This window comes from Microcaecilia unicolor, chromosome 3 (genome assembly GCF_901765095.1).
Source record: "Microcaecilia unicolor chromosome 3, aMicUni1.1, whole genome shotgun sequence".
Lineage (NCBI taxonomy): Eukaryota > Metazoa > Chordata > Amphibia > Gymnophiona > Siphonopidae > Microcaecilia > Microcaecilia unicolor.
This window is the reverse complement of record NC_044033.1, coordinates 479,719,918-479,742,367: the sequence shown is the minus strand read 5'-3', so window position 1 is coordinate 479,742,367 and position 22,450 is coordinate 479,719,918. Positions and strand designations below refer to the sequence as shown.

Here is a 22,450-nt window from a genome sequence, read left to right as displayed (position 1 = left end):
CTTTCCCACTGGCATTTGGGCTCAGTACTAGCTCAGTCCAGGACACCCAGTCTCTTCTCAATATTAACTCTGGGACACACAGTACCTCTTCACTGTTCTAAACACAGCCTTGGCATCTGGGACACACAGTAGCTCTCTGAACCCATAGTTCTTATCCTGGCACTCTAGGGCCTTCTTACCCCAGCCAGCTTCCCTGCCTTGCACCCAGTTCACCACAAGTCAAAAGGGCTCAGCCAGTACTTCACATGGGGATCTCCAGCTCCAGCCACCAGCTCTCTTCTTCAGCTGCTAGCCCCTCCTTCTCCCCTCACACTTCAGTGGGGTATTAAGTGGATAATGACCCAAACAGGACCCAGCCCATAACCGGCTGCACCTGTTTCCACCTCCAGGACTCTCCCCGGTCCTAGCGAGCTCCAGCTATACCTCCCCTTTGACTCACCTAGCCCTTCTCCCTGGACATTTTAGGGGGATCAGCGCCCTCTAGGGGCCTAACCAGGGTAGGACAGCCTCATAATCCTTACAATGTTAAAACCTTCTTTGGATGCCTGATGCAGGCCACTTAGCCGAAACATGACTTGTGTCGAGTCTAGTGAAGATCAATAATAAAGGATTATTTAGCATCTTTGGTGTTCAACTTTGCTTTATATCACCTCCATTGTTCCTCATTTTTGCTTTTTCATCCATGGAGGATTGTTTTTATTACTAGCAACCAGCCGTGTCTAATGGGAGAGATGTATCGCAGGCTTCATTCTCGGACATCTTACCTAGGGCAAGGACAATTTTTTGATAAACAATTAATCAAACCTGTGTTTGTGAAATGTGTTTATAGCAGGAATATACTAGTCTCCTTTGGTGAACATGCAGCAATTGTCTCGATTGTTTTTTCAAGGTGCACTTGGAATAGTATGGTTCATCTTATGGTGCTGGATCGTTAGCGATACCCCTGAAACTCACAGAACAATCTCACCTTCAGAAAAAGATTATATTCTTTCGTCTCTTCGAAATCAAGTATGTAGAATTTTTTAGTATTGGGCATTGTCATAAATATCCTGGTCAGAACGACAACAGTTCAAATGCACCATTTCCAGTTCTCAAAATAATGATATTCAAATGTTATAGAAAAAAACTACAGCTTGCAGTTTTCCAAGTGGTTAACATTCAGTCTTACCTAAATGCACGTGATTTTCTCCACTTTCTTTCAGCTTAGCATCTAGAACCAGTGTGTGTGAAGGGCGTGAGCTTAAGGGGTTAATGCTTTATATGAAGCTCCCAGCAGACTATACAGATTATTTTATTTATTTATTTAGATTTTGCTCACACCTTTTTCAGTAGTAGCTGAAGGTGAGTTACATTCAGGTACACTGGATATTTCTCTGTCCCAGGAGGGCTCACAATCTAAGTTTGTACCTGAGGCACCGGAGGGTTAAGTGACTTGCCCAAGATCACAAGGAGCAGCAGTGGGATTTGAACCGGCCATCTCTGGATTGCAAGACCAGTTCTAACCACTAGGCCACTCCTCCACTAGTGAGCATGCTGCAGTTTTACTCTTCATATTGCATGTTGCCTGATTTCTTTGCTCAGGCTATGATTGTAGGGGTCAAGACTTCAAGGGGTCAATGCAATAGAGTGTGCAAGGTTTTGTACAGCATTATCTTGGCATTAGTGCACAATTTTGTGGGTACACTGATGCATAAAAAGAGTTTTGCACAGGAGTTAACCCTATTCAAAACCTTGCCTTATATACCAGCATACAGTATATTTAAAACAGTGGTAATGAATCTATTGCAAGAGCACAGCCACTGGTTGGCCTGGGCCAATCCACTTTGTCCTCAGGCCCATCAATCATATAGCTGACAGGGATCCCCAAGCCCCACAAGCTGAAGAAATTTAGAGCTCTGCTCGGTTGCTAAACTACAGCACTCAGCGGTAGCTCTGTGAGCCACTGACACGGGAATTACAAGCCTGCCTGGTTCTCATGTATACCCAGTTCATGCGCAAGAACTGAGCATGCTGTAGAAGCCAGTCTCAACATGCTGCTACTGAGTGCCGTGGTTTACTGACTGAGCACAGCTCCAGATTCTTCAGCTGGCAGGGCTTGAGGATCCCTGCCAGCTAAGGTACTATTAATTTTATTTTGTTGAAGGCGAGTGGAAAGAGGAAAAAGGAGGCAGAGGAAATGGCTTGCTTAGTGCTCAACAAGAAAACAGAAGAACAGGAACCCTTGTAGGTACACAGAGGAATCAGTCACAACAAGGGTTCAATTCCCACTGCAGCTTCTTGTGACTCTGGGCAAGTCACTTAACCCTTCATTGCCCCAGGTACAAATAAGTACCTGTATATACTATGTAAACCGCTTTGAATGTAGTTGCAAAAACCACAGAAAGGCAGTATAGCAAGTCACCTTTGTTTAGTGCTCATCCATACTATTTGCCCTACCAAATGCTCAGTTCTGGCTACACCACTGGGTATAGCCATTAGCTATTATTCACAGATGCAGAAAAGTACGCAAAGAACTTAAAGGCTGAGCTTAATGCTTTAACACCAAGTGTGAGGAAGCGTAGAAGGGTTTGTTCTTTTATGAGGATTTAATGTCTGTTTCTTCTTTTTGCTGCAAGCATACAGGACCTGCAACTCTCTTTTTTTTTTTTTTTCCCCCTGGCCTCCATGATGAACATTGGAGGAGTGGCCTAGTGGTTAGAGCACAGGTCTTGCAATCCAGAGGTGGCCGGTTCAAATCCCACTGCTGCTCCTTGTGATCTTGGGCAAGTCACTTAACCCTCCATTGCCTCAGGTACAAACTTAGATTGTGAGCCCTCCTGGGACAGAGAAATAGCCAGAGTACCTGAATGTAACTCATGTTGAGCTACTACTGAAAAAGGTGAGCAAAATCTATTTATGTCACGTATGTATGTTCTTATAGCTTTCCTCCACATGGTTTTGTTCATGTCAGTCTTGGTTTTGGCCCATTTTCTTTCTAGTTTCCTGCATAGTTTTTTTTTTTCATTTGTAGTAGTTCATCATTAAACCAGGAATGTGGTTTTTTTTTGGCTCCTTGTTTTCATTTTAAGTGGTGGTGTTTTGTTTAGTGTGTTTTTGCTTATTTCATCCCAGTTTCTTTATGAAGTGAATGTCTTTGAGTGATATGTTTCTGTGTGAATGTGATTTGTTTCCTTGGTTCTTTGCTCTTGCTGTTTTCTTACCATTGTAGTGTAAATGTGAGCTTGCTGTGGTCTGACTATGGTACCTCTTCCCATTTGTGGTTTTCTAGTATGTGGTTTTTGTTTGTTGCAAATCTGTATGCAAGTATGCTAGTTGTGAAGTTCCATTGGTTTGTTTTTCTAGGTGCATGTTGATGTCTCCTAGTATTATGACAGGCACCGAGAAATGTGTGTGTGTGTGTGTGTCTGTGTCTGTGTCTGTGTGTGTGTGTGTGTGTGTGTGTACATTGCAGCATGGTAACATTCTCAACATGAGTGTAAGGCCCCCACACCCCCATGCTTGCAGTGCTTTATAGTAATTCTATTAATCTCCAATTGCAGCTCTTAAGGGGAAAGGGAAATGTGACTTGATATACTGCCTTTCTGTGGTTTTTGCAACCACATTCAAAGCGGTTTATATAGTATATACAGGTACTTATTTGCGCCTGGGGCAACGGAGGAATAAGTGACTTGCCCAGAGTCACAAGGAGCTGCAGTGGGAATAGAACCCAGTTCCCCAGGATCAAAGTCCACTGCACTAATCACTAGGCTACTCCTCCAGGTTCTTCTGATGAGCTTAACTGGTACACTTTGACAGTGTTTTAATCACACACAGGTTTTGCTAACCCCATAATAGACATTCCCAGTGTTTATCCATTCATTAAGACAGTATTGTCTGTCATTCTTTTTAAGCTGTCATCGGAGAAATCTGTTCCTTGTGGAGCCATGATCAAGTCCATGCCCCTTTGGGCTATTATTGTAGCACATTTTTCTTACAACTGGACTTTCTACACTTTGCTTACACTGTTGCCTACATATATGAAGGACATCCTGCAATTTAATGCACAAGAGGTAAGTGCAAGAAAATCCAATGACTTTTTAAAATTAATTCTTTGCTTTGCATTGATGGCATTAAGAAATACTTCCGAAACAATGCTAGAATCATGTAAATAAAGTAAGAAGTAAAATAATTGTTTTTAAATTGAGTTGCATTTCATAGCAAAATATAGGATTTCTGCAATCTCCTTAAAATGAAGAATAAATAGATAGCACAAGAGGCTCGTGCTGGAGCACTTGAACCTCAGAAAAGTAGCAACAGCTGCAGCAGCATTAGTCCTTGCTCTTGAGCCACACTGAGGGCTAGGTCTTGGCAGTGGCGTAGGAAGGGGGGGGGCGTGGGGCGGTCTGCCCCGGGTGCACGCGCTGGGGGGGGGTGTCAGCGCCGCTGGTTACCTGCTTTCTTTGCCCCGGAACAGGTTACTTCCTGCTCTGGGGCAGAGAAAGCAGGGAACCAACGGAGCCGACGCAGCTCCCAGAGACGACGTGCACTCGGCGGGGCGGGGCGCCAGTGGTAAAGATGCACTCCGGGGGGGGGGGTGCGCCGTACTGCACCCGGGGGGGGGGGGTGCGCAGCGGCGACCCGCCCCGGGTGTCAGCCGGCCTCGCTATGCCGCTGGGTCTTGGAAGACACGTCCTGTTAGCTGTGAGCCAGCAGAGGAATACAAGAGTTCTTGGTTATTTCTTAGGAGAGGAGGGAATAAAGAAGGATGAAAATGGAGGAAAGTGATGAGAAAAATCACAATATAGGTCACTGAGGAGTGCTGAAAATTGTTCATTGAAAATTGTGGATATAACTAGAATCTCATCTGGGTTTCTTTTTCTCGTTCCATCACCAACTTGCCCATGCTTTGTTGTCTTCTTCCTAACAAGCTTTCTCCCACCTAGTGTACTTTACATTGGCACAGTCCCTAAAATGGATTTCATTTTCCTTCTGAGGTAATAAGTTGAAAGGAAACAAAGCAAACATAAGATGATACCTTTCTATTAGACTGCCTTAATATATTTTTGACTAGCTTTCAAACGCCAGAACCTTCTTGTCCAGGTTGGGCATAAGCAAAAGATGACCATATCAGAATATGTAAGTGAAACATTAAAAGATTGTAGTAACAGTCTACAGGGAAAGGAGGTGGGGTGGAAAGCATGACGAGGTAAATGAATGATCAGAAGCACTTTCATTTTATAGGTTATAATGGGATAGGTCATAACAGAGCCCTGGGTTCCTATCTTGTTGGTGTCAAAGTATTTCATCAACCTAATTTCAAAAGGTCATACATTCCAAGGTTGTTTTAAAGTTTACTCTTAGTATTCTGAAGGTCAGCAGTGCTATAGCCCTGCAAAGTGTTGTCTCGGAGAGGTGTCGCCTTTTATTTCTTTCTAATACGGTACCTGTGTGAGTTGATTCTTGTCTTAACATCTGTCCTGTTTCTCCAATATAGCAAACTTTTCATATATCACCCTTCTCATTTTCTGTATTGAATAATATATACTACATTTGAGGAACATCATAAATAAGATTCCTTTATGTTGACTGTTTTTGCCCTTGTGAGTAACTAGATGAAATTCAACTATACTCGGATGTAGAATAATTTTTTTAGGAAAATCCGCCTGAAAGTACATTTCCATAAAAGACATCCCAAAGAAGAGTTATCTGAATTGTACAGTATCAGCACCAAAAGCTGTGACTTAAATATGTATACCGTTAAAGGAAACAGACAAACAGGAGAGACAGTACTCTGCTTGCAAATATAATGTGAAACAAAAAAAAAGAAGCTTTTTTTTTTTTTGTTTCACATACCTTTAAAGGAAAGAAATGACAGGAGGGATATGATCAGTGCTTATTTTCTAGTGAAAAAGATGCCGGTACTCAAATGGCAGGCCACCCTGCAGGGGTGGGAGTGATCACTGAGGGACCCACCCCACAATAGCTTGGCCCCCTGCAACCAGTAACAGAACCTATGATAAGGCAGAATTGTTGTGTGGAGCCTGAACTCTTTCATTAAAACTTGGAGACCATGGGTCAATTTTAGCAGACAATGGAAAAGGTGCCGGTACTCAGTACCCCCAAGTACCCCCTCAAAAAAAGCCCTGGATATGATGGACATTTTAATGCCTCCAAGACATGAATAATGCACAAGATTCAAAACGAGCAGAAATGTGGTTGATACCTCATTGGTCAGTACTTTGAAAACAAATGTAGAATTTTGAATTTTATTCTTTGTTCGACAGGTAACCAATGTAAATTCTTAACACAGGAGAAATACGGTAAAAACAAGATGTACCTGTTAACACTGGAGCTGTTGCATTCTGTGCTTCCTGCAGTGCCTGTGTAGCATTTTGGTGTGTCTATCAGCAGACCATTACCATAGTCAAAGTACGGAATTATTGTACTCCGTGCTATTAACCTAAAATTTTGCCAGAAAATATAGTAAAAGCAGTTAACTTAGGGTTTAAAAAAGATTTGGATAATTTCCCTAAAAGAAAAGTCCGTAAGCCATTATTAAGATGGTCTTGGGAAAATCCACTGCTTATTTCTAGCATAAACAGCTTAAAATCTGTTTTACTGTTTTGGGATCTTGCCAGGTACTTGTGAGCTGGATTGGCTACTGTTGGAAACAGGATACTGAGTATGTGGGATTTTCAATCTGGCCCAGTATGGCAACGCTTATGTTCTTATGTTAGATAATTTTTTAACCATCTAATCGGTTTTAATCTGGCAAAGACAAGACTAACCAGCATATATTTGAAAAAGAAAAACGCCTATATTGCGACCCATATCGGGAGATAGACGTTTATCTCACAAAAACGAATAAAGCGGTATAATGGAAAGCCGAATTTGGACGTTTTCAACTGCACTCCATCGCGGATGCGGACAAAGTTGATGGGGGCGTGGTGAAGGCGGAACTGGGGCGTTATCGGCCGATCAGAGATAGGCGCCTTTCGCCGATAATGGAAAATAAATATGCGTTTTTAGCGAGAATTTAGGGCACTTTTCCTGGACCCTGTTTTTCCACGAATAGGGCCCCAAAAAGTGCCCTAAATGACCAGATGACCACTGGAGGGAGTCGGGGATTACCTCCCCTGACTCCCCCAGTGGTCACAAACCCCCTCCCACCACAAAAATATGCCGTTTCACAACTTCTTATGTTCACCCTCAAATGTCATACCCACCTCCCTGGCAGCAGTATGCAGGTCACTGGAGCAGTTATTAGGGGGTGCAGTGGACGTCAGGCAGGTAGACCCAGGCCCATCCCCCCCCCCCACCTGTTACACTTGTGCTGGTAAATGGGAGCCCTCCACACCGCCCCCCAAACCCACTGTACCCACATGTAGGTGCCCCCCCTTCACCCCTTAGGGCTATAGTAATGGTGTAGACTTGTGGGTGGTGGGTTTTGAGGGGGATTTGGGGGGCTCAACACCCAAGGGAAGGGTGCTATGCACCTGGGAGCTCTTTTACCTTTTTTTTTGTTTTTGTAAAAGTGCCCCCTAGGGTGCCCGGTTGGTGTCCTGGCATGTGAGGGAGACCAGTGCACTATGAATCCTGGCCCCTCCCACGAACAAATGCCTTGGATTTATTCGTTTTTGAGCTGGGCGCTTTCATTTTCCATTATCGCTGAAAAACAAAAACGCCCAGCTCACAAATTGTCGAATAAAACATGGACGTCTATTTTTTCCCAAAATACGGTTCAGTCCGCCCCTTCACGGACCCGTTCTCGGAGATAAACGCCCATGGAGATAGACGTTTTCGTTCGATTATGCCCCTCTAACTGTTTTCTGAATTTGATGCTTCTTCATAAGGTCAGAGTCTAATATCACCCCTAAATCTCTTATCGTATCAACAATCGGGATGACGGCATCTGGAATTTGTGTGCCTCCCACCCACAGAATCTCCATCATCCTGGAATTTTGCTTTATTTTCCCACATCCACTCTGCAACTACCATTACATAGTGTTTCATTTTGTTTTATAACAGAATGGAGTTTTATCGGCACTGCCATATTTTGGCTGCTGGTTGTGTATGATTCTAACTGGTCAGCTTGCCGACTACATGAGAGAGCACCTCAACATCTCAACAGTGGTTGTTCGCAAGACATTTAACTCTATAGGTATGTGAAGCTATTGTTATTTTGATATCATAGTTCATCTACATGGCATATGAAATTTAATGTGGACAAGTACAAAATGATACACACAGAGAAGAATAATCTTAACTACAGGTACAGTATACTGGATTCTGAGTTAGTAATCGTCACCCAGGAAATGATCTCTGTGTCATTGTGGAGAGTAGACTGTAATTTTCAGTTCAGTGTGCCGTGGCTGCCAAAAAAAGCAAGGTCTTTATTAACAGTAGCAGAATTGACCCGACACGTAACGTGTTTCGGCCGTGAGGCCTGCGTCAGGGGTCTAGTGTTATCTGTTGAGGAGGGCGAGGCTGTGGTTAATGAAGAGTGTTGGCCGATTGGCGGTGTCCTCCATACTGAAGATGTAACGAAATCTATATCACCTTTACCTTGGGTCCTGCATTACTACTCTTTTGAGAGCTGCACCAGCGCATGGATAGAGTACTTCTTATAGCCAAATATCGCTTTTAGCAGCTTTAGTGCTATTTTTTCATCTGACCTACAAGGCACTTTTTTCTACAGATAACACTAGACCCCTGACGCAGGCCTCACGGCCGAAACACGTTACGTGTCGGGTCAATTCTGCTACTGTTAATAAAGACCTTGTTCAGGAAGACACTCATTGTGAGAGGACCTTTTTTTGGATCCACTGTGTGTTTTGCCTTTCGTTGGTTTTCCTGTGGAGAGCTCACCTTCTGTGTGTGTTTGCCAAAAAAAGCAAACAGAAAGTTATAAGTATTTCTAAAGGAATGCAGAACAAAACTAAGAATACTATTATGACTCTGAGGCCCAGATGCACAAAGGTCCCATTAAGAATCTGTCTGCATTTCCAAATCGGTAAAAATTTACCGGTTTAGAAACACAGAGGGATTCACAAAGAGAATCGCACGTGAATGAACTGCTCGTTGCTTTTGCAACCCAGATTATTTACATGTGAATGAGATGCTCATTGCTTTTGCGACCCAGCTTATTTGCATGCGATATGGGGGAAGCCAGTCGGTGAGCTAAGCATGCACAGAACAGTCAATCGCTATACGTGGCTACTCTGCGCATGCTACAGACGGCTCTCATACATGCAGACAAGCTGCATATATGAAAACAGTAGATGTAGCCCCCTTTTTTTTTTTTGCAAGCACAAAAGCGCTTTTTTTTTTTTTGATGGTGTTAGGGCTTCCTGCCTCCCCGCTGCTAGGAAAAAGTGGGAAAAGCCTAGAATATTCCCTCTGGGCTCTGAGGAATTAGCACCAGGGCTTGGTTCCACCCCCAGCTTCTTGCTATTGGCTGGCTGACATCCTGGAATGCCCATCTCCTCCTCCCTGCAGGGCTTCCCTGATGACATCATTCTAGAGCTATGAGCTGATTGGATCTGAACTTTCTGGTGTCTCCCTCCAGTAGTGAGTGGTTTAGCCCCCTCTCTGTTGTGCTTCTAGCTGTTTCCCAGCAGAGGCTGCTTGACTCTTGTCTTCCTTGCATTTTTGGTAAGTCAGCATTACTTTTATGCTTTACATTTACTGCCTACCTCCCCCCTCCCCCATTTCTTGCCAGTAAAATGTCATTTGAAAAAAGAATCATGGCACGGCTTTATACACGCAGAGAAGCTGCGTGTAAGCTGGTGTTCATCTTTTTTTTTTTTTTTGTGCTCCATCTTCCCTGCCTTGTTTCTCCCCTTCTTCTACTTGTGACAATGAAGAACCGCCAGCGCCAGACCTCCCGTTAAAATTTCCACAGTAAAGGTAGCAACTGCTTTTGTGCATGGGGTCGGAAACAGCTGTGCATCGCCTTGCATGCACATTATAATAGTAATTAGCTCATTGTGTATTGCAATCAGGTACTGGCAAGGGAGGGATCTCCAGAATATATTAAGCTTTGCTGCACAGATCCCAGCCTCTTCTTCCCTGCCAAAATAAATAAATAATTTATGTTATCGTCTACTTATGCACCCTCACAACAGACAAAGATATTTAAATATTTGTTGAGACTTTCTGTTGCTACCCCTTTGGTGGAAAATGGCTATAAGATGTTATACCAGTGGTACTTTACACCATATAGATTGTCTTGAATTTTTAAGATGGGATCTACAGCCTGTTGGCGCCAATGTGGGGAATCTGGTACCTTTTGGCACATATGGTGATCATGTCCTATTATCCAGAGCTTTTGGACTAATCTCCATTCTCAACTATTGAGCTGTATCCCGGTGCTCCCAGCCCTTACACTAGATACTTGCCTTTTGAATGTGCGGCAACTGGGCATCAAGAAGGAACTTCACTATCTTTCGTTTCACATCTATACAGCAGCCCAGATAGTGGTCACAAAACATTGGAAACAATCTACAGTGCCTTCAGTAGCACAGGTTTTTAATAAGGTGGACTATTGTTGTCTTATGTCTAAGCTTACAGCTAAAAAGCGTGGACACCTTTTGCAGTTTTCTAAAGTATGGACACCTTATATGAGATGGCGGGATATTTCTACATGACAGTTTTTATTAGCATAATAGTTATGTTTTATTGAGTCACCATACTTGAAATTCTTGCTTTGTTATTTCAGTTGGGTTAGGAACGGGGAAGGGTCTTTACTAGGGGGAAGGGACTTATGATATTATAAAAACAACAAATATATGTATTATTATTTCCTGTATACATTTATGTATTTATTGGCAATAAAAGAGAATTGGGAAAAAAAAAGAAAGGGAATTGAGTCGAATAAAATAAATATTCTACATGAAACAACAGCATGGAATTCTTGTGGATAGAAATTCCATGTAAGAAGGGAAAGAGTATACTGGTAGGACTGTACTACTGTCCGCAAGAACAGAACGAACAGACAGATGAACAAATGCTTACAGAAATTTGGCAACATTATAATAATGGGTGATATTCACTCAAGACACGGTCATCCCTCGGGGTTTGAACATGGCTTTAGAGTGGAGAGCTTTTCTGTAACCTATCAGAATTCAAAGGCGTCTTGACGTAATATGACATACGCATACTTAAATGTTCTTGGTGTCTTCATTCAGCCCTCTGCCATTTTTGAAAGGTGCTGAAGTTTGTGAAGCGGCGGTGGAAAAAGGATTTGCTTGAGTGGAGAATTGTTATGCTCTTGGAGGCTGAGTTATTCACCTTTATTTTCCCCTGATGCAGCCTAGAAAGGTGAAACAGAGTATCCCCTGTCAGGATTTGTAAACGTTACAATTCAAGAAAAACGCTGGCGGCAACTGATGGTGCAAACGTTTCAGTATTGATCTTCCAAGATAAATACCACATTGTGGGCTTCAGTATTTAGCTTCACTGAGTTTATTCTGTATCTTTAGAAGGTATTTGTCAGTTATAATTACACAATGGAGTGGAGTTTTTTTTATGACTCATGATTGAACGGAGCCCTCTATAATTCTGAAGGCATTGGCCTTACAAATAGGAGTGTCTCTGATATTCACTGAAGTCTTTTTTTCTCCACTTTTTGAAATATTGTGGTTGGTAATTGCTTTGAATGACATCCCTACAGACACAGAATAGAGTACTAGAAAATTGATTGTATAAATTTTGATTTCAGTTACCCCAATATTGACTAGATAAATGCAACATCGGGGAGCACTAGAGAGGTAAAATTCTTAGATGTAATAAATGACTGCTTCTTGGAGCAACTGGTCCAAGAACCGACAAGAAGAGGAGCTATTTTAGATCTGTTCCTTGGTGGAATCCAGGATATGGTACGGATGTAATGGATTTGGATCCACTGGGAAACAGTGATCATAACATGATCAAAGTTGAGCTGCTATCTGGTGTGAAGTCACTAAAGAAATCTACTGTAGCGGCATTCAAATTTTGAAAGGGTGACTATGACAAAATCAGAAAAATGGTTAAAAAGAAGCTGAAAGGGTCAGCTGGAAAGGTTAGGAATTTAAATCAGGTGTGGACGTTGTTTAAAAATACCATCATGGAAGCCCAGATCAGATGTATTCCACATATTAACAAAGGTGTAAAGAAGAGCAAATGACAGAGCAAATGACAGCCAGCGTGGTTAAAAGGTGAAGTGAAAGAGGCTATTAGAGCCAAAAGAGCATCCTTCAAAGAATGGAAAATTTGATCCAAATGAAGAAATAAGAAGCAACATAAGCAGTGTAAAGCTAGATGCAAAGCACTGATAAAGAAAGGTAAAAGAGAATATGAAGAAGAACTTGCTGTGGAGACAAAAACTCATAGTAATGTAAGTACAAGTATTGCCATACTGGGACAGACCGACGGTCCAAGCCCAGCATCCTGTTTCCAACAGTGGTCAATCCAGGTCACAAGTACCTGGCAAGATCCCAATACATTTTATGCAGCTTATCCTAGAAATAAGCAGTGTATTTTCCCCAAGTCCATTTTAATAATGGCTTATGGACTTTTCTTTTAGGAAGCTATTCAAACCTTTTACTACATTCTCTGGCAACAAATTCCAGAGTTTAATTACACGTTGAGTGAAGAAATATTTTTTCTGATTCAGTTTATATTTACTACTTTGTAGCGTCATTGCATGCCCCCTAGTCCTAGTATTATTAGAAAGAGTAAACAATTGATTCACGTCTACCTGTCATTCCACTCATTATTTTATAGACCTCTATCATATTTCCTTTTTCAGTTACATCAGAAACAGAAAGCTTGTGAGGGAATTCATGGGACGAATAGATCATGAAGGAGCAAAAAGGGTACTCAGGGAGGATAAGGCCATAGCGGAGAAACTGTTGTTAAAATTGTCTGCAGTACCTGAAGATTGGAGGGTGGCCAATATAACTCTGATTTTTAAAAAGGGTTCCAGGGGTGATCCGGGAAATTGCAGACCGGTAAGCCTGACTTCAATGCCAGGGAAAATAGTGGAAAGTATTATAAAGAATAAAATTACAGAACACATAGACAAACATGGTTTAATGGGACAAAGTCAGTATTGGTTCAGCCAAGGGAAATCTTGCTTCACCAATTTGCTTCATTTCTTTGAATGCGTAATTCAATATGTTCATAGAGGTGAACCGGTTGATGTATCTGGATTTTCAGAAAGCTTTTGACAAAGTTCCTCAGGAGAGACTCCTGAGAACATTAGTGGAATAGGAGGCAATGGCCTTCTGTGGATTAGGAATTGGTTACTGGGCAGAAAATGGAGCAAAGGGTTAAATGACCATTTTTCTCAATGGAGGAGGGTGATTAGTGGAGTGCCGCAGGGATCTGTACTGGGACCGGTGCTATTTAACATATTTATAAATGATCTGAAAAACAGAACGAGAAGTGAAGTGATTAAATTTGCAGGTGACATAGAACTATGCGAATTGTGAAAAATTGCAGGAAGACCTTCGGAAACTGGAAGACTGGGCATCCAAATGGCAGATGAAATGCAAAATGATGCATATTGGAAAGAATAATCCAAATCATAGTTAAGTGATGCTAGGGTCCACCTTAGGAGTCAGCACTCAAGAAAAAGACCTATGTGTCACTGTAGACGGTACGTGGAAATCTTCTGGCCAATGTGCAGTGGCAGCCAAAAAAGCAAACAGGATGCTAGGAATTATTAGGAAAGGGATGCAAAATAAGACCAAGAATATTATAATTTCTCTATCGCTCCATGGTGCAACGTCCCCTTGAGTATTGAATTAAATTCTTGTCGTCATATCTCAAAAAAGATATAGCGGAGTTAGAAGAGGTTCAAAGAAGAGCCACCAAAATGAAAAGGGGGATTGAACTCCTCCCATATGAGGAAAGGATAAAGAAGTTATGTCTCTTCTGCTTGGAAGAAAGATGACTGAGGGGGGATATGATTGAGGTCTATAAAATGCTGAGTGGTGTAGAACGAGTAGAAATGAATCGATTTTTCACTTTTTCAAAAAGTACAAAGACCAGGGGACACTCAATGAAATTACATGGAAATACTTTTAAAACAAATAGAGGGAATATTTTTTCACTCAAAGAATAGTTAAGCTCTGGAACTCGCTGCTAGAGGACGGTTAGCATTTCTGGATTTAAAAAAGGGTTGGACAAGTTCCTGAAGGAAAATCCCATATGTTATTGAGATGGACATGGGGAAGCCACAAGTACCTGGCACAAACCCAATTGGTAGCGTGGAATGTTGCTACTAATTGGGTTTGTGCCAGGTACTTGTGACCTGGATTGGCACTGTTGGAAATAGGATACGTGGCTAGATGGACCATTGGTCTGATCCAGTATGGCTATTCTTATGTTCTTAATATCTGTGGTGATCCAGACAGCTACAGGTTTAAACTGTATTTCTATCACCAGTTTGGGTACACAGGGGGAAAAAAATTCCTTCCAGACCTCGCATACAGCAACTTTGCAAATCCGAGTATTGGCACCTCTTCATAATGTCTCTTCCTATCGTCCTTTGGGTTTATCTTCCATTATCTCTGTCCAGACTTGTCTGAGCAATAATGGAGAGGAGTTTGAATCATATGTGTCATGAACTTGCAAAATAAAAAGGAATCACTAAAGCTGCAAGTGTGTTTAAACAGACATGGATTATGATGATTGATAGCCTCTAAAGTTCATTTGGTCTAACCAGTTTATTTTATGATGCAATATGTTATAGATTAACTAGGATTCCATCTTTCCCTTCATTTCTAAGCTTGTAGAGGTCGTCTGTGGTTATTTTATTCTTTCTTGAGTTTCATTACTGCTTTTGCTTCTACCATCTCACCCAGAAGGCCATTCCATGCTTTCTCTGCATTTTCTATGAAAAGATATTTTCTTATGTTGCTTCCGGTGTACCACCCTGAAGCCTCATAAGATCTTTTGTTCTAGAACTTTTTTCCACTACAAAACATTAGCTGCTTATGCAGTATTTATAACCTTCGAGATATTTGGATGCCTCTTGTTATATCCCCTCACCCCCATTTTTTTCCCCTGAGGTGTTCATAGTTAAGTCACAGTGGCAATGTCTCCAAATGGGTTAGTGTTGCACATACCACGATAGTAAGGAGTCTTGCTTTTAAGCCAGAGTATGTTGAGTACGATGTCAGTCTCTCAGATTTACTGCTAACACTTACAGTAGTACTTGCATTATGCCAAAGAATGTCTTCTTCTGGAGTTCATAAGATGTAAAATGTATAGGTAACTTATCTAGGTGTGCCTGAAACTTCCTTTTAATCGGGCCTGTGGAATATTTCTGTTTCCTTCTGTCACATTTTCGTTGTCTTGGACTGCATTTCTCGATACTTGAAGATCTTTCCTTCCTGTGATTCGAAGAGTAATTGCTTGGGATGACACCTCCATGATCAATGCTGTTCTGGTGTTTCTTTTTCACCACTATGTCTGAATTCCTTGCATCTAGCCTTTTTATCATTCAGAATGGGGATGTCCCATGTCATCATAACTTCTCGTGCTCCATAATTCTCTAAGGGCCATAATACCAGTCTTTTCTGGTACAGTGATGTAATATTGTAGGGGTTTTAGTGCAGAATGTTTTTAATCATTTTTGTGGTCTTCCCTGGATGGCCAATTCTATCTATGCATTTATTTTCACGTAGCATATAACCTTGTACAGGGTTATATAAAATAAATGCTGTGAATAATCTGAGCCTATCTTAATTTATATTGTTGTTTATCTATGATTTGCTGGGGTCCAGGAGGAAGGAGCTGTAGCAGTAAGAAAGACTAAAAGCTAAGTCTCTTTTCAATTGCAATCCAAGAAGCATTACAGGTGTTGCTCAGTAGGTGGCAGCAACGTGCAGTGCAGGATTTCACGGGAACCTTTATTATCAGAGTACCTGATGAAATCAGCTTGTAAGACACTCTGATTATAAGATTTAGGCAAGTTTGCTCAATTGATTAAAAATACTTCTCTCTTTTTTTTTTTCCTCCATTCTTCAGGAATGATTGGGCCTGCTCTATTTTTAGTAGCAGCTGGATACACAGGATGCAATTATGTACTGGCAGTTACTTTCCTGACCATATCAACAACACTTGGAGGTTTCTGCATGTCTGGATTTGGTATAAACCACCTAGATATTGCACCATCGTAAGTAGTTGCCTGTAGAATGAGTCATGTCTCCTTAGACTAATACAGTGCTGACTCTATAATGCAGATTTCACTTTTGTGGCTATGTCTTGCAAAGATGGTAAACATTACTCATTCCTTGATATTGATCTGGATTTAGCTCATGCCTTTAAGTAGTAGTTCAAGATGAGTTGCATTCACGTACACTAGATATTTCTCTATCCCTGGAGGGCTTACATTCTAAATTTGACCCTGAGATAATGGAAAGTTAAGTGACTTTCCGAAGATCACAAGGGACAGCTACAGGATTTGAACCAGACTTCCCTAATTGTCAGTCCAGTGCTAGGACCACTAGGCTGCTCCTCCACTGGTTGCTCATTCCTTGATCTTGAGAGATTCTTTGAATTAAAAATACAACTTATTGCATTAGCTATATGGTGACCTACAGCAAAGGCTTCACAGCACTAGAAGCTTCACTAGCTGTTTGTCCCCAAAGGTGTGGGGGGGGGGGATAAGTAAAACAGATTGGGTCACTTCAACAAGACCAGCCATACTTATCTTATGTAAGAAAACCCTTATTCCTAAACTTTCAAAGAAAGCCTTACAAGTTTTTACACCCGTATACATTTTTCACATTCTGCCGACTGCAAAATGTAATTCACAATGCATCTGCATATAGATACTGGAGTATAGGTTGCAATTATGACCAATTTAAAAGTTGAAAGTCAGGGAGACAACCTATATGTGAGTATATCCACAGATCCAGCACTTCCCTTCCCTACCCCCCTTGCTTGGGTCTAGTACCTTGACTCCCTCCTTGTGTCTCCTGGGGTCCAGCATCTCCTCCCTAATGCCTCCCTTCCTGTCAGTGCACATCTGGATCTATGCAGAACTATAAACACACAGTTTAGCGTTTCCAGTGCCCAAAGCTACCTTTGCTTTACTTCTAGTCCATCCTGCTGTAGTTCTGTTCACCATGACTGAAGATGAATGCTTTGCAGGTGACTTGATTTATGCCTAATCTAGGCATGAAACTTAGAGGTGTTTTTTCCCCCACCTTCGCAAACCCATGCCTAAAGCAAGTTACTGTTCAGAGACAATGTGTAGATCCTTATCCCAAAGGGATTTTAATCTAAGTTGGTACCTGAGGCAGTGGAGGGTGTAATGTCTTGCACGAGAACAACAGTGGGAGAAGTGAGATCTGATTCCTGGTTTTCAGCCTGCTTCTCTAAGCCCTAGTCCATAGGTTCTCAATACGTGGTACACATACCCCAAGGGTTACACAAGACCTCTGCAGGGGGTACACAGCACCCGGTAGACTCTACCGAATGTTGAGAACCTATGTGGAAAAGGACCTTCCTTGCCTACCTCCTGTTGCCACTTCCACTGCTCCTATTGCTTCTGCAGACCAGGTGTGGCAGAACATACAGCAGTCATGGGGCCACAGTCTTCCTCGTGTGTTGTCGGCTCTGCCAGCCCCCTGTTCTGGAACAGGAAGTTGATGTCAGAGGGGGCAGGGGACCAGCAGATCCAACAGCACACTCAGAAAGACTGCCGCCCCATGATTGCTGTATGTTGTTTCGCCTATGCTGCTGCTGATCTAGAAAAACAGCAACTAGAGGGGGACAGTAAGGGTAGACATGGAAGAGCAGAGAAAACATACTGGATGGAGGGGGGGGGAAGACAGAGGGAAGTTGCTGGATGGCAGGATGGAGAGACAAAGAGGAAAGATTTTGATGGAAGGGGGAAAGATGACAGTGAAAAGACTGGGGAGTAAGAGGAAGGGGAATGGAGTCAGGGTGAGGGAAAGAGAGGAAAAACTGTAGGTAGTTGCAGTAAAAAGCGAAAAATGAAGACTGGATAGTAAGAATGAATTAAATCTGAAGAGAGAGGCAGAAAAATAAATCTATGAAAGCTGTAAGGAAAAGGAGTAGAGAGGAAAGCAGAAACCAGACTTGTTCCAACTCAGAAAAATAAAATGACCAGACAGCAAAGGAAGAAAAAGTCATTTTGTTTTCTATTTTGTGATCAGAATATGTCAATTTTGGGAAAGTCTATTTGAAAACCACTGCTAATCGGAGCTCAGGGTACTCTGTTGTCAACTTAGGGGGTACTTGACGAAGTTGAAAAACATTGCCCTAGGACACTCCTTTTCTGTTTTCTAGTGATTTCAGTAAGTGAAAACTTCTATAATGCCGCCTTGTAGTCTTGAAAAAAAAAAGGCGACAGTGGTTAATCTGTTCTTACTTAAAAATAGCTATAAATCCCAGTACTTATGGTTTAAAATTTAAATAGACTGCTTTTTATTACTACAGTAGCTATGATGCAGGATTGGCAGCCATGATCCTTCCCACAATTGTGACAACGGACTGAGGATAGAGGTTAATTTGCTGTGAACATGTTTTCCAGGTACGCAGGAATTCTCCTTGGAATCACAAATACTTTTGCCACAATTCCAGGAATGGTAGGACCAGTGATTGCAAAAAGCCTGACTCGTAATGTAAGTGGACTACCTGCATCCTTCCAGTGCAAAAAGCATTGGCTCCTTATCACAGATCTCTGTCCCTGTACAAGTTAATAGCAGCTCTCTATGCACTGTATAAGCACGGGGGAGTTTCAAAGAAGGGACAGTATATAGAGAGGCAGCCTGAGTTAGTGTACAATAACACTCCAAGGCTATAAGAAGTATATAGTACGTAGCATACGTTTTATTTATACAAAGCAGCTGTAATCTTTATAGTTGGTCTCCATAATTGAAACTTCTTTTGGGTAGGATGCTGTCTGTTTTAACAGTCTGAATACAGAGAGGTTTCTTCTCTCATAGTGCAGGATGGAGCAGTTCTGCTGTCTTTGCACTGTTCGGGGCAGTACTGGTGTCGGAAACCCGTGAAGGGGGATTCACCTAGTTGTTCAATGCAGTTGAAGTTGAACATTCCCTAATGTGTGGTCTTCTGTAGACTATGTACAGCTGTTTTAATTGTTCTTGTCTTATCCCCCTCAGTTGGTTGCACACCTTTTGGTACCCAGTCTGCCCCCTTTTTCCCTACTAGCAGCTTGCCAGTGGTTTGGATGAAGGCCAGTGAGGAGGAGGAAGCTGCTGCACACGCTGAATGTGTGTTGAAAAGGGGGTCTGTGCCTCGTGAGGGCTGGCTGTAATGGCTGCAGCCAGCTCCCGTTGTCCCCCTTGCTCCTGGTGCTGGTGATCCTTGTTGCTCCCGCAATAGCTGAAAGCCGCATGTGTGCAGGGGCAGGGCAAGGTGGCACGGTGTCCTGTTATCTCCAGCTGATGAGCACAGCGGCCTGCCGCCTCCCCCTCAGCCACTGCTTGCAACCCTTTTTGCTTCATCGCTGTAGGCTGCACACTAGAGAATGACACGGGGATGGGGACGGGGACGGAGCGGGGACAGATCCCACGGGGATGAGGACAGAGCCCACGGGGACAGGGGACAAACTTTGTCCCTGTGTCATTTTCTACTTTGAAGCCTGTTAATGAACTGGATTGTTATTTATGTTTAAGTGATGCCTACAAAGATATTTTGATTTTTTGAAAAAACAAGCAAACATACTGGCCACAACTAGCAAAATTTGCATGGGAGATCCTGTACATCCTGCTACCAGCACATCTTCTAAGACGACAACTTTTATTCCAGGAAAGACTGTGGAAGACAGGAGAGCTAGATTGAATCCTGAGATTGCTGATGTTTTCTTATTTATCCACAGATTAAAAAAAACATAACAGTGATTCATAGGGCATATTTTTCCCCTCTAGGGCATATAGAACGGGTTGTGTTTTATACCCCTGGGCATTTTAACAGTATGAATTAAGATTCCTTGGTGTAGTAGAAATCACCTATTTTGGGGGTTGGAAGGGTAGAGGGTGGTGGTGGGAAGGAGGGTTATTATAGCTGCTCATTGTTATTGTTCTCTATTTGTAATTTATACACAACAGTTGCACAGCATATTGTTCCTTTTTATATTTTAATAAAAAGATTTAAATATAAAATCATAAGTGTTCGAGGCTCCTGCAGATGAGGACAGAGCCCACGGGGACGGGGACAGAACCTGCGGGGGCGGGGATGGAGACAGGGCCTGCAGGGACGGGACGGGGACAGAACCTGCGGGGACGGGATGGAGACAGGGCCTGCGGGGAGGGGCAGGGACGGAGACAGAACCTGCGGGGATGGGGTGGGGACAGAGACAGAACCCACGGGGCGGGGGCGGAGACAAACTTTGTCCCCGTGTCATTCTCTACTGCACACCCTTTGGTCCCCAGTCTCCTCTTTCTATCCCCTGCCAGCTGTCCACTCTCTTTATTGTCCTATAGGCCTCTTCACCTACTTCTGTTTTTCACTTCAGCTACAAATATTTTTCTGAGGTGAATATTGCTGAATATTTTACATTCAGTTTAAAATAATGGTTGAATAATGAAGTAACTTTAGTTCCTGCTTCTTTACTTAAGATTTATCACCCTGTGTGGCGTTTAAGATCATCTGATACAATGCTTTAGAACGTTCTTCTTTTAGGCAGATTAGACTTGATGTTTATCGCTCTGTGATGGTGGACATTGCGGGTGCCCAATTATGGGCTGCACTTCATTAGTTACAGTTTAGAAAACTTTAAAAAGCTCATTTATGTGTACAAGCTTTTGATAGAGTGGAGGAGTGGCCTAGTGGTTAGGGTGGTGGACTTTAGTCCTGGGGAACTGAGGAACTGAGTTCGATTCCCGGCAAAGGCAGCTCCTTGTGACTCTGGGCAAGTCACTTAACCCTCCATTGCCCCATGTAAGCCGCATTGAGCCTGCCATGAGTGGGAAAGCGTGGGGTACAAATGTAACAAAAATAAATTAGTCAGGGGTACTGGTAAAGCATGATACATTTTATAGTTTTACTTGTCATGGTACAGGTTACTTCATGTCTGTTAATTTGTAGTTATATCTACTGATATTATGTATATTTTTATCTTGTACTCCGCTTAGAACTGCGGGATAGAGTTGGCTATAAATATTTTAAATAAATAAAATTTGTTGGGGGGGTGGTTCTTAGGTGTAAATTTTAGATAAAATCTCATCTCAGAAGATGTTTTTGCCATTTAGAGTTTTAAAGAAGTGAAAGTTTAGTTGTATCATACAACCTCAGCTGACCCAGAACTGCAGCTGTATTATCCTGGAGAGAACTTTGGTTAAGTAACAGTGTCATCTGTTTTGTTTTTTTCCTTCCTCTAGAACACAGTGGAAGAGTGGCAACTTGTTTTCTATATTGCTGCTGCTATTGACGTGTTTGGAGCCTTTTTCTTTGTGGTGTTTGGCAGTGGAATGGTACAGGAATGGGCCATCAAAGGTATTCACTCACATAGAATATGAAAAAATCCCGGACAATGACATCTGTGCTCTCCCACACTGGACCTGTACAGTGTGTCCTAAAAGTGACTTTTGTGTTTTTCGTGGGAATCTGCAAGTGATTTGTTCAACTCTCTCTGGTCTTGGATAATTCCTTCCCCACTGTTAATATATAGCACAGCAAGGGGCTGTTTTTGATCCATTAATTCCAGGAAAATGAAGCGCACACTACCAGGACATCTCATCACCTGCTTCAGGATACCGATGGGCATTTCAAAGGCATCTGCAAGGAACTCATTTGAGTGTATGTAGCACATTTTAACTGATTTGAATTTATTCATTTTGAGCTCAAGGTGTGAGTGTTTCCTTGCCAGAGAGGGCTTGAACTCCAAAGTTTGTATCTGAGACTGTTGGTTAAGTGACTTGCTCAAGGCCATAGGGAGTGTCGGTGGGATTTGAACCCAGGCTAGCTTACTTCTCTGCCCACTGCTGTAAGCGTGGGACCTCTTGTGCATTGTTGCCTCTAACTTGCAGAGTCACACACAGTAACATTCAGCGCTCTTTCCCAGAGGGTGTAGTACAGTGGTTAGCGTATCTGGGTTTTAAAAAGGTTTAGACAGGTTCCTGGAGGAAAAGTCCATAGTCTGCTATTGAGACAGACATAGGAAAGAGCTGCTTGCCCTGGGATTGGTAGCATGGATTGTTGTCATGATTTCGGTTTATGCCATGTACTTGTGACCTGGCTTGGCCACTGTTGGAAACGGGATACTAGATAGACCATTGGTCTGACCCAGTATGGCTACTTTTATGTTTTTTATTTACTCCACAGTAAATACTTTTGTTATTTGCTTTCAGTTGCTTCACTCGCAAGGGCAGGCAAATAAAAATGTGCTCAAAACATAAGCAAAAAGGTATGTTAAATATTTTAGTACACATTTTTAATTTGGAAAGTGAGCTAATACTGGAGTAGCAGCCTAGTGGTTAGAGCA

The 22,450-nt window shown here is 42.3% G+C and overlaps 1 protein-coding gene across 1 annotated transcript in view; it reads left to right on the top strand.

Moving 5' to 3' along the window:
• The window catches only part of SLC17A5 (solute carrier family 17 member 5), a 71,253-nt gene extending 49,153 nt beyond the window's left edge, over positions 1 to 22,100 (top strand). The window contains exons 6-11 of the mRNA XM_030199043.1: positions 890 to 1,008; positions 3,891 to 4,049; positions 8,008 to 8,140; positions 16,000 to 16,147; positions 18,536 to 18,626; positions 21,348 to 22,100. Of these exons, the coding sequence (XP_030054903.1) occupies positions 890 to 1,008; positions 3,891 to 4,049; positions 8,008 to 8,140; positions 16,000 to 16,147; positions 18,536 to 18,626; positions 21,348 to 21,485 (788 nt within the window). The 3' untranslated portion in view covers positions 21,486 to 22,100. The remainder of the gene's footprint in view (positions 1 to 889; positions 1,009 to 3,890; positions 4,050 to 8,007; positions 8,141 to 15,999; positions 16,148 to 18,535; positions 18,627 to 21,347) is intronic.
• Positions 22,101 to 22,450: the final 350 nt, after the last annotated feature.